Genomic DNA, 13120 nt, shown 5'->3' on the forward strand with positions numbered 1-13120 from the left:
TTCTGTGCACAGCCTCATGTATGCATCAGCCACCAGGCTGTTTCTGAAGCTGAAGATGAAGTTTTCATGCTTTACTGCATTCCACAGGCTTTTCATCCACTCTGTAAACTCCAAGAGATATTATTAGCAGATGACTCACAATGTCCCAAAATTTGGATAACATTTTTCTTGAGCTCATATACAGCTTCGCTGTACCCTGCATTGACTGGTGCCATTGGTGGGTTTCCATTCCAGAGTCCAGGAATGTACCAGTTCCCAGTGTCTGGATTGTACTCCATCACATCAGTGAAAGTCAAGATCTCCTCTTTCTTCTCCATTTTGGCTGCTGCCTGGGTCATCTCATTTAACTGTTGCAAGAGCAGTTTCCTGTCTCTTAAGTTCTTCTCGTGGGCTGAAACATCCGACACATTCTGATGGACAAACTGACATTTGGGCTTTTTGCCCACCTCTTTCATCCTGAGGAAAGCATGCACAACTATTTGCAGGATGTCCTTCATTTCTGTGGAATTCTCCATTGCAATATTGATGATGGTGATATCACTCAGCCCCACAACAAGTGTTGCAAGCTCATTGTCGTGCTCATGGCTATTGTCCAGTTGTGCAGCTCTGGTGACTTCAAGCCCTCAGTGTCAATGATCACCATGAGTCACAGTTGAGTTTGTTTTTAACATCTTCATTGATTCTGATGAGCAACATGAAGGCACCTCGAGTGCATCGGCCGCTGCTGACTGCAAACTGCACTCCAAACATGGTGTTGAGGAGAGTAGACTTTCCTGTGCTCTGAACTCCAAGAACTGTGACCACCAGTATCTTGCTCTTTAGGAGACACCAAGTCATTGAGCTGAGAGAGGACGTCACTCACCCATGTGAGAGGTATGTTGGATGCATCTCCATCTACAAGCTCAAGAGGGAAGCCATCAAGTAACAATTCTGCACATAGTTTGGGCAGATGTTGTAACTGCTGACGTGATGGATGTGTTTCTGGGAGGGACAGTGAGGCTTCGTAGATCTGACCCATTTCACGGAAGAAGTGTTCAGTCCCCAGCGAGCTGTTGGAAAGTTGTTTGTCAATTTCTTTGATCTCCGCTTTGTTTTCAGAATTTTTACATTTCTTTTTGTACTGTTCTCGGAGGCCAGACAGTTTTTCTCGAGACAGGTTATCAAGGTTCATTCGCATCCATTTCAGGAAAAGCACCTCTCTATTCCAGGGCTTGATATTGCATTGATAAAACATGTCATTGCATTTGACATGTCATAAGAGTTCTGCTTTTTTCGAAGTTTTGTTTTCTGTACCTCAAGATCACTTTTGTATTTTTCTATGTTTTCAGACCCCACATTTCGAAGACGAAATTGTTCCTTCTCTAAGCGAGTCAGTTCTTTCCATATTTCACCTTGCAAGGGTAGCTGAGTATCTTGTATTTAAGGATGTCTTGAATTTCTGCAGTGATGGCATCTGCATTTTTCTTGGCAGTCTGGCAATCTGCAAAGTTTTCATCAACCAAGATTCCCAGCTCATTTGCAATGTCACCATCTGCTCAATTCTCATCTTCGTACTTTGAGTTCTCAACTACATTGCTGACTGTTTTCCTGCAATTTTTTGACAAAGTCAGCATCATTCATCTGCTTAGTCTTTATAAGGATGTTGCTTTTAGTCAAGCCCAATTTGGTAGCTACCCTTTTTAGAGCATCTAAAGAAATGCTTGCTGTGATAGTTACCCACCAAGAAGATCTGTGCCTTGTGGTGTTGGTTGGTAAACAGCTCGCACTCAGAGTCCAAAATGGTCAAAGAACACAAAAACTGCTGCAGATGTCTGACACAAAAAAAAAAATTGTGTTTCAAATGAAGCGATGTCCCCACGAAGGTTAGCCACAGCTACAGGCTCACTGAAAATATCCATGTTTTTGTTCCCACATGGAAGGTACCAAGTAATCTCAGCCAGTCCATTGGATATTCTTCTTGGACTGTCACCACACTCCATGTTTCTGTGAACAAAGGTATCATGGTACTGCTGAGGATTGCTCAGCAGCTTATTGAGGATCTCTGACTTGGACAAGGAGCATTCACCCAGTCTCACAAAAGATATCATTGGAAGGTCAGAAAGAACAATTCTTTGTTCGATAAAGCCCTTGGACTCTGACAATGACTGAGGTCTGTACTTTTTAACAATGTCTCTCATTGCCCAAAGCATGAGTGTGCACTGTCCTGTGTCACAATTAGCAACAGAGGCACAGAAAACTGGCACATAGACATTTTGAGGGCTATTTCCTGCTGTACAAACAAAACCATCAGAACACAGAAAGAGAGCAGTGATTATATCAAGGGGGTTTAGCATGTCATCTGAATGTTGACTGTCCAACAGATCATCAAGATCTAATTCTGTCTCTTCTGATTCAGCATCACAGTTTGATTCACATGCAGATGTACATTTCACATTCCTAGCTGTCACATTAACCATCATCAGTTTCTTCAGAAAATACCATGGAAGATCTGAATGACACATGGCAGGTTCATCATTGATGGTCTTCTCACCAATCTGAAGTATTGTGCTCAGAGGTATCTTCTCTGTGTAGTGCTGCTCCAACCCCAGATCCTCCATTAATTTCTCCAGTTTTGTCTCTGTGGATATGTAGTAAACATTTATCAAAAGGTAAATGACACATAGAATGAATTCACACATGCCAAAATGTTTTGTAGCAAAAAACACAATTTGTGTCCAAGCTAATGAAAGCTTCAAACCCCCAGAAAACCATTTCTGCAGTTGTTGTTGTCTTGTGTACACAATACAGTAGCTTATGTTCATAAGATAAATCAATGTTGTTTGCCCTTAAAACCTCCATTTAATTCACTTTTCCACATTAACATCCATTCAAGTGTTTAGACCCTTTTGTATGACACTTGAAATTGAGATCAGGTGCCTCCCATTTCACTTGATTATCTTGAGATGTTCTACACCTCGACTGAACTCCAGCTGTGGCAAATTCAGTATAATGGACATGGACAAATGGACAGTTTGGAATGGCACACATGTCTCTATAAGGTCTCATAGCTGACAATGCATATAAGATCAAAAAACAAAACCAGGGGACTCCAACCAGGGTTGGAAATAAGCATCTTCCACCAGCGAAATGCTGGTAAAATATCCAAGTCACCAACCAAATTGAGCAAAGACAGTCCTTTAAATTGCTGCTTGATTTTGGAATCCACCAGCCATATTGAAAGGTGGACAAAAAATGTAATTTCAGACTGAGCATCAACATTTTTAAAGAGTAATGAAACCCCCAGAGCACTTTTTTCAGTTGGAAACCAATATAAATGGGTATATAGTAGTGCCTTTTATAGATTCAGGTCAAAATCTTGACATTTAAATATGCATTGTGACTGCCTTGAAACCAGGCTCCTGCATTTGAATTTTGCTATTGGCTGATCTGCTGAAAAGTGTCATACATGGAAGCAGCTTTAATGGATAACTGGAATGCACCAGTCCCCTTTAAAAAAAAGGGGACTGGTACAGTGACACCTCAGTAACTGTCCATGACCTCCACACAACACTGAAGAGGCGTGTCAGCCAAGACATGACCACTGTTTTCAGCATTTTAGGATGAATCTCATCCGCACCACCCCTGCCTCCTCCACAGAGGACGTGATGGCCGGATTCAGGAGTCCCTCAAACTGCTCCATTCACCACTCAACAGTATCCCCTGTCCAGGCAGCAGTTCTCCTCAACAGCCTGATGGTCACCTTCACGACTGGTGTCCACCAGCAGGTTTTTAGCAAGCCACCACATTAGGGATCAATGATCAATGACCTTCTAACCACAACTTTTAGCAGCTGCCTCTACTATGAAGGCTTTGAACGTGGACCTCTCAAATTCCATGTCCCCAACCTCCACCAGAGTGCATGAAAAACTCCCTCTGAGGTGTGACTCTGAAGTCATTCAGCCAAAGATCTAATGATATAACCACAAAGTCAATCATCTATCTTAAGCCTAGGGTGTTCTGGTACCAAATCAAATCATCAAACATAGTGTTCCTTATGTACAATCCATGACTTGCACAGAAATCAAATAGTATAACATCACTCAGGTTTAGATCAGACAGGCCATTCCTTCAAATCACTTTCCTCAAGGTTTCTCCATCGTTGCTCATGTGAGCATTGAAGTCCCCCTGGAAGAGCTACAGAGTAACCATCACCAGGGACACAAAGAAGGGCAGGTATTCTGAACTGCTATTGGGTGCAGCAGCACTCATAGTGTCGTTGTGCTGTTGTTCTATTGTTTGTTATTTTGTAAAAATATGCTGCAGGTCGGGAGTTGGCATGATGGAGTGCCTGGGCATGTCTTAACCCCCCTTCCAGCCCTGCATATGTTGATACTTTTTTCACATTACAGAAGGCGGCACTTGAGCCAAAAATTCTTGAGTGTAGTTACTCTTTAAATGGAAGGGCATTGGAACAACAAGAGCTCTTCTTAGAGCTGGTCGCCCGGCCAGACTGAGCAATTAGGGGAGAAAGAGTGGTCACTCTGACTGAACTTCAGAGGTCTTGTGTGGAGAAACTTCCAGAAGGACAACCATCACTGCAACACGCCACTGATCTTTGTGACAGAGTGGCCCGACACAAGTCTCTCCTCAGTGAAAGATGTGAAAGATATGAAAGCCTCAAAAAAGAACAGAAAGACAGAAATGTCTGGAGGAAACAAAATCATCTCATCACCTATATGAAGTATATATATTTTTTACAAAGTAAATACATTTTTACCAAATTGTCTTGTTAAGAAATCCAATGGCAACAAGAAAAACTGCATAGGACTGGCATAAAATGAGCATGTCTGTAAAGGGGAAACTCACGGGTACCCACAGAACCCATTTCATCAAGATTTCATTAAGTTGAAGTCAGAGGTCAAGGGACCCCTGTGAAATGGCCATGCTGTTTTTCATCGCCAAAATTTAGCCTAACATTTGAGCGTTATTCACCCCTCTTCCTGAAATTAGCATAACATGGTTGGTGCCAGTGTTTTTTTAACTTCTAATTTCATATGATACCAGTATTATCACTCTAGCTTTAAAGTAGGGCTGCACTTAATGATTATTATTTTTATCAATTATTAATCTGATTGTTTTTTTATTTTGATTTTTTTTTAACTATTCAATTAATATAAAACTCAAATTACCCAAAAATTATTATATCAGAAACTTGACTTAATTCCCGCTGTCCTGCATGTGAGCTCAGATAAATATAAAAATTCTCTGTAGCTAAATGTATCAGTAAAAGTAGCAAGAAGTGGGTAGTCAAATTTAATGCAGTAGATTTATATCGATTTTATATATATTTTGTTAAAATGCCCATGATGACTTGAGGCTTTGTGACTAATTGCTTTTTAATTTTTTTATAAAGATGTCTTTCTTTTACTCACTTGTGTGTTCAGATGCTACACCAGGCTCGGTTATTCTTTCATTCGTCGCTGCTTCATAAACATGTATCATTTTCTGCACCCCCAGCATGGAGCTGCTTGTGTCCATTGTCTCTTTCGCACTTTCTCCTTCGCTGCAGTTGATCAAAATGACGCTCTCCTCTTCACCAGCACTAGTGTCCAAATGCAAAGACACTCTCTGGCTGCTGACATGATAGACTGTTATTTTTGGAGGAGCGTGGGCCACTGTGGAAATAACAATAATAGTTATTTCACTTAAAGCTACTCCGTGTACAGACTTCACACAATCTAATGTCTTTCTGCTGAACATTAGATTGTACAAATCTTACCTTCATCACTTCATCAGTCTGTTGACAGTCACCTTTGCTGTCAAAAGATGGTGTTGACAAAATGTCCTCTGCTTCCTCACAGTAAAGCTCAAAATATGAATCTTCACTGTCGTTTCCCTTGATAAATGAGAAGCATATAATGGAATGAATTAACTCACAAGCCCATACAGTTTGATTTCATGTATATTTTGGTAAAAAATAGCTGTTTACCTCTGTTGTGGGTACACTTTGTCATCCCACACTTGCTCCAGATTATTCAAACAGCTTCTCACTGAAAGTAATAAGAGACAAGTCTCAGCCTCTAATCACTTATAGAAGGGATACTCAACTTGTTCTGCTCGAGGGCCATTTTGCAAAATGAAAGATGGCCAGGGTCCCCAGCAGAGGTCAATTCCCCTGGCACTATTATATATATGTATATATAGCCCTTTCACATGACTGGTTCTTACAAAAACAAAACATCCACATCATACATACAAAAGGAGAACATACTCCTGAACAACAGAATGCATTATCACACGTGTAGACTTGACCATTTATGGTTGGTTGGGAAGATTACCCAACAAACCAGTGCCCATTTATCCTCAACCCATGATAATAAGAAATTTGCTGAGTGAATACATACAATGTACTAATCCTAGAGCAAATATATATATGTGTTTGTGTGTGTGTGTGTGTGTGTGTGTGTGTGTGTGTGTGTGTGTGTGTGTGTGTTATTATATATGTGGTATGTGTGTATATTTTATCATCAGCATGCCTGCCACTATAAGCTGAATTATTAAAACGCCACAAGTTCCGGTCCTTTCCAACTTTTCTAGAATATATCAGTAATTTTAATATATTCTGAGTCACCCCCAATGTATTGTACACATCATATATATATATATATATATATATATATATATATATATATATATATATATATATATATATATATATATATATATATATATATATATATATGTGTGTGTGTGTGTGTGTGTGTGTGTGTGTGTGTATGTATATGTATATGTATATATGTATATGTATATATATATATGTGTGTGTGTGTGTGTGTGTATATATATGTATATATATATATATATATATATATATAGAGAGAGAGAGAGAGAGAGAGAGAGAGAGAGAGAGAGAGATAAGTACAAATTCTTCTTGTTATTATACTTATTGTAGTACTATGGTGTACCAAGGTGTATTGCAAAGGGTTTGTCTAAGTGGTGTTGCTGTATCCCAGCAGAGCACAGCTCACAAGAGTATTCAACTTACATTATATTTGTCAGACAGTGGACGGGAAATCTGAGTACATTGTTAATCATTTATGTTGCTCTGCACATGTAATTTTGTGTACAGCAGTAGCTATTTTTTTTAAGACCTTTTCAGCTTTATTGGGTAGCACAGACTTTAAAGTGAAATGGGGAGAGAGAGAGGGGATAACATTCAGCAAAGGGCTGAGGTGGCTGAACCTGCAGCCACTGCAGCAAGGAGATAGCCTATGTATGTGGGGCACCCGCTCTACCAGGTTAGCTACTGGGTGCCCCAACTGTAGGAGCTTATTTATTGCATATTTCCATACTGTATGCATTGAGCTGTCGTGGTCCATGACGAATAATGTAAAATTACTTTTACTTTAAAAAAAAACACCACAATAATTAAAGGGTGGAAGATTTAGGGTTGATGTCAGTTAAAATAAGCAGGTTGATTGGTCTTTAAAAAAATGACAAAATTGAAAACACAGTATCATCATACTACATAATTGGTTGTCTATAGTAGCCATATGCTGCTCACCTAGTTTTTCAGGTCCTCCCGTTAGGCACACAACAGAAAAATCTATTAGTATACAAAATAAAATATAGCAACCCACCTTTTTGGAAGAGATGTTTCCATGGCAAACTTGCATTCTCTTATCCAGGACTTTTCTTTGCAATGCAGTATTACAGGGAAGTCATTCCTCCGGTGTTCAAAGTGCCGCTCTCACTGCTTGTACTACTGAAGCGCTGCAGTGCAGACTTCTTCTTTTATACTGCTGCAGGTTTTTCCACTTTCACTTTTGGTTTAAGTAAACAGCTTCATGGTCAGGTGGTTTCTTGGAAATAAGGGTTTTGTTTACAATAAATGGCATCAAAAAAACCTGTTAAAGTCCTCCTCAGATAGCTTTGTACACAAAGTGGTTACAATGCAAAATTAGAACTGTTCATCAGTAAATTAAAGTTAAAGGCCATGAAATTACATGTTTGTTAGGCAAAGGCCTATTTATTTAATCCTTTAGTGCTACTTAATTATTTTTATTGCTCATCACACTGATTTTGTCTACTTTCATTTAAGCTATTTGAATATGTGTATATTTTCTGTGTGCAGTGTGGAGGGGGCTACTGCAACTGCATTTCTTTCTGCAATCCTGCACTGCATAATGACAAAGCTGAACCAGGTTAAATCTAAATAGTTTTAGTAATTAGTTTAGTGATTAAAATTGTAGAAGCAGAGAGAGATCTGCATTTTCATCACTCTCTGGAAAAAAAGCTGGAGATGATGGCATAATTGTCAGGAAGTAGATGATACTGCAATCTGTCTCAAAAATAAAAGTCAGGTCTCAAAAGCTTTAGCTTGTATAGATGAGTTTAATACTGTTTCACATTTGAAGATGAATTTGAACAAATCTGCTTTATTTCCAATTAAATCTTGTAATATGTTGAATTGTATTGGGATCCCTGTTACAGAAAAGGTGACTTACCTTTGCATTATTATTTGTAAGAATGTTGAACAAAGGTGCATATTAAATGTTGACCCGAATGTTGAAAAAATTAAATTAAAACAATTTGTGGTGAGTAAGAGATATTTCTTTATATGGCAGAGTCCTCTTGTCAAAAGCAGAAGGGATCTCTAGATCAGTTTATGTTTCTCTGTCACTTAGTATCCCAACAAATGTTATTAAGAAGTTAGATAAGATACTGTATGATTACATTTGAAGAAAAAAAGCCACATTATCAGAGGGAGTAGAGAAGAAGGTGGACTTGAGGTCTTAGATTTCAGTGTTTCAAATAATACTTTTAAGATTAAGTGGATCAATTAATTTTTTAAGAACCAAGTTAGTTTTTGAAATGCTTTCCCTGCAGATTTATTTTAAGTTACTGGTGGCATCGACTTTTTGTTAAAATGTGATTTTAGTTTTGATAAAATCCCAGTTATACTGGGTAATATTCATCGGCAATCCCTTTTGGCCTGGACATTAGTATATAAACACAATTTCAGTCCTAATAAATACTTCATCTGAAAAAATAAGGATACGTTATTCAGAAATAAATCACTGTGTTATCGCTCAAGGTATGACAATGGAATTCTGTTGGTTGGTCAGTTCATAAAGAAATGTGTTACTGTCATATTCAGATTTCTTTTCAAAAATTTAAGATACCAGTTGCACCCAAAGAATATGCTGTTGTTCTGGATGCAATCCCCGGTGGAGTGATTCAGTTTTTAAAGAACTGTAGTCTTGAAGAAGATAACGTCATTACAGAACAACACGTTTATGTTGTAATGTAATTTGTTGTGTCGTAATGAATATTGTATTATTAACAAAGTGAGAGAAGTAACCTTCAAGATTTTGCACAGAATCTATCCTGTTAAAGAAGTATTGAAAAGATTTTAACTCAATTAAAGGAGTATTCCTGTGATTTTTGTAATTCAGAGAGGGAAATTATAATTAATTTGTTGTTTTTTTTCCTGTGAACATTCAAAACTATTTTTGACAGATATGAAAGACTACATAAACAGAAAAACTGGTATTAATATATTTATTATTTATATATAAATATATTATTTTTGATGTTATGTTGTATTTTTATTTCAATGGCCTATCTAGTAATATCAATTATAGAATTCAACTCCTTATACCTCTTGGAAAATTCCACCTCCACAAATCAAAATGGACTGCCTCAAAACCATGCTTTCGTCATTTGACTATTGAACTTCATCAGTACTGAACCTCAACTGAATTTGTGAAGAACAAAAAAGCTGCAAAGCCTATTCTTATTTTGAAGGACTTAAATTTTGTTTGAATTTGTGATGAAATCATGATTTGTGGACATCAAACCCCTGGCTTCTTCCAAAGTTGCACTTTTTTGTACACTTTGTATGAATTATTATTATTATTATTATTATTATTATTATTATTATTATTATTATTATTATTATTATTATTATTATTATTATTATTATTATTATTAATTATTATTATTATTATTATTATTATTATTATTATAGGCCTACCTCTGCGGTGTAAATGATGTTTTAGGGGGAAAAACCGATTACTACAGCGCATGGATGTATTAAAAGCAGGTCAGCGTGCATGGATCTCGTGATCAACGTGACCTCTCCATCTAACACTACTTCCGGGGCACGCGGAAAACTAGCTCAAGCAAATGCTATTGAATGCTACTGTCGCAGAAATGCTTGTAACCCAAACGTGAGCGATGGCATAAGACAGATTTTCTCAGGTTAATTTATCATCTGAAGGTAAGCGTGATCATCATGTGGATGAAGAACTTACAGCTTTGACGCTTCACCGTAAATTACACCGTTAACTAACGTTAGCTTAGCCGACCCTCGGGCTCAGTAGCGTTAGCTAGCTGATGTTTAACTAGCCCCATTTGTGAGCTCAGCACATTCAGTCACATAGCGTCTTTATATTAGCTTTAAACATTAGCTTTGCCCCCAGCAAACATTTTACCACTCCTGGAAGACATTAGACATACATGACATATCCAATTTACACTTATAAATGCAATTTACTTTTGTATAGCAGCTCACAAACCACGTTTTGACGTTTCTTCCGTGGTTTGCGAGGGGAACGCTATGTGATCGAGTGAAACAAATGGCTAAAGATTACTCATGTATGACGAGTCTATCGATAGGACGTGGTTATGCAGCTCTTTTTTCACAGACATTTTGAGATATTAAGGCATGCCTTTCCTGTTTCTACAGCAATATTAAATAAATAGTCTCCATTTTTCTTATGTCGCCCTTTGCTGCTAATGTGTTAACATGAACGTTAGCGTAAGAGATATAGGTCCATTCCGCTAACAGTGTTGTTATATGTTGCAAGTCTTTTAATTTGTGTTGTCCCTTTTATTAATGGACTGTGACTGGTTGTTTTCATTATCAGTTAATCTGCCGATTAATTGCAGATCATCACACTGCAGAAAATGGAATAAAGGACTGTTTAGCATTTTAACTTAACCCTTTAACACGTAGGTTCATATCAGTTTTCTTGTGCCGCATTCAGACGCCCTTTACTAGCATTTTAACCTTTCAAACCTCAGCAGATTGGTTTGATTTCTTTTAGACACAGGAAAAAAACATGTCCTGCAAATAGCGAAAAAAGGGAAAGGTGACAAGGAAATTATCCTAAAATTGATTGTAGATATAAAAAAAAAAAAGAGAGAGAAGATGTATTTATGAGTCCCCAAATAATGTTACAGAAAAAAATATTTATTTTTTTGCACTTTTTTTGAGACAGCTTTCATGTTTCTTTTTTGAAATTTTATTTTTTCCTATTTCAGGGAATTTTCTTGTAACCTTTTACTAATTACATGTTAACTTGTGGGCCATTTCTCGTTTATTTGCTCGTCACCCTCTTCTCATGCTTCTGAGACAAATCAAGCCAACTTGCTGATAGTTCAAAGGGTTCATCAGTTATTAAAATTGTAGTCAATTTTCTGATTGACTCGCAGTTGTAGTTTGACTTCAGTGATCTCTGTAGAATTACTGCAGGATCAGGGATTTAGAGCTGGAGCTTTTAAGTCTATAAGAAGAAAATGAATCAGGGTCTGTCCGACCTGTGTGGTGATTGATGAATTTTTCAAGCAGAAATGTAAAATATTACCCAGTTTAAAGCTTCTCAGTCCCGAGGATCTGCTGGTTTGTTCTGTCTTATGGGATATTCACTTTAGTGTCTTTGAGTTCTGGACTGTTTGATAGATTTCGGAGGGCTTTGGGGGGAATTATTTACTATTAACTCACATTTTATAGAACAACAATCAAATCTAAAAATTAAATCTGCAGATTAAAAGAAAACTAAAATAACTGTTAGTTTCAGCACAAATAGGATGTATTTGCTGGAAAGCATCTTGACCACATTTTATTAACTTCTTTCTGCTGACTTTATTTTCTCAGCTTCCTTATTTGGCCCCAGCTGCTGCCTCAGCACACATATCCACTGAGAAACATGACAGAGCCACGCAACCCAGGCATGTCCTCTATCCCTCAGACAGCTCCGGTGCACACTGACTCCCCCTCTGTGGCTGTAGAGATGGACCCAGTGGAGTACACCCTTAGGAAGCGCCTCCCACGGAAACTCCCAAAGAGACGGAACGACGTCTACGTCAACATGAAGACAGATTTCCGAGCTCAGCTGGCACGCTGTCAGAAGTTGCTGGAAGGTGGGGGTCACAAGGAGATCTGTGTCCACGGCCTGGGCCTGGCCATCAACAGGGCGATCAACATCGCCCTTCAGCTGCAGGCCAGCAGTCAGGGGGCGCTGCAGCTGGCAGCCAACACCTCCACAGTGGAGCTTGTGGACGACCTGGAGCCTGAAGATCCTGATGAGGTCGGGGAGCCCATGACGCGAACACGCAACAATTCAGCCATTCATATTAAGGTTTTCTACCCTGACCCTCAGTGACATGAATAGAGGTGTGTCAGGCAGAGGTTGTCCGTGAGTCTTCAAGTACTGCTTATTCCCTCATAAAGCAGTAGAGGGATAAAACTGTTTTGTCTGGTGAGACTGTGTGTGGAGACCTGCAGAGCACTGAAGAATGGAGGACATAGAGTGTATGGAATAACTTTTTTGTCATGTGTTTTGTCAGTAGTAAATTGTTGCTGTTGTTCCTTTTTCACCTTGCATGTCTTAAAGCAAAAGTGGAGTTCGCCATGTGAAACCTCAGTTTAATTAAATACTTGTAAACTGTGCCAAATGTAAATGTATCTTTAATTCTAACGCCCAAGTAACGGTCTGTGCAAATGATTTTGGTTTCATGTCTGTATGTTTTTTTTAAAGATACAATAATTAAGAAATACTGATGAATCCTAAGTTTACATTTCAAACTGGTGTTGCTGTTGTAAGTGTCCACTAGATGTCAGTATTTTAAATCTTTTTGGTTTCAGATTGTTGAACTGTTGGTGGTGTTAATTTTCAAAATACCTTTGTGGTTTTCAGGAAGATGATGTATATGCTTTCTTGACAAAAAACCCCACAAATAAATAGGTTATTTAAGACGAGTAAAGTCTGTGATATCAGCTTGTGTTCAGCCTCTGAAGTGCAGAAGCTTGCTTGTTAACGCCACTGACCTGAATAACACAAAGAAACTGAAT

The 13120-nt window shown here is 38.3% G+C and overlaps 1 protein-coding gene and 1 pseudogene across 1 annotated transcript; one reads left to right on the top strand and one right to left on the bottom strand.

Moving 5' to 3' along the window:
• Nucleotides 1-92: 92 nt before the first annotated feature.
• Nucleotides 93-7721, bottom strand: LOC121962404 (annotated as a pseudogene).
• Nucleotides 7722-10128: 2407 nt separating this feature from the next.
• On the top strand, nt 10129-13027 carry pop7 (POP7 homolog, ribonuclease P/MRP subunit). Its single transcript, XM_042512457.1, has 2 exons — nt 10129-10264; nt 11924-13027. Exon 2 carries the CDS (start codon nt 11976-11978, stop codon nt 12429-12431), a length of 456 nt encoding a protein of 151 aa, XP_042368391.1. The 5' UTR covers nt 10129-10264; nt 11924-11975; the 3' UTR covers nt 12432-13027.
• The last annotated feature ends 93 nt before the right edge of the window (nt 13028-13120 follow it).

The sequence above is a fragment of the Plectropomus leopardus genome, chromosome 23 (genome assembly GCF_008729295.1).
Source record: "Plectropomus leopardus isolate mb chromosome 23, YSFRI_Pleo_2.0, whole genome shotgun sequence".
NCBI lineage: Eukaryota > Metazoa > Chordata > Actinopteri > Perciformes > Serranidae > Plectropomus > Plectropomus leopardus.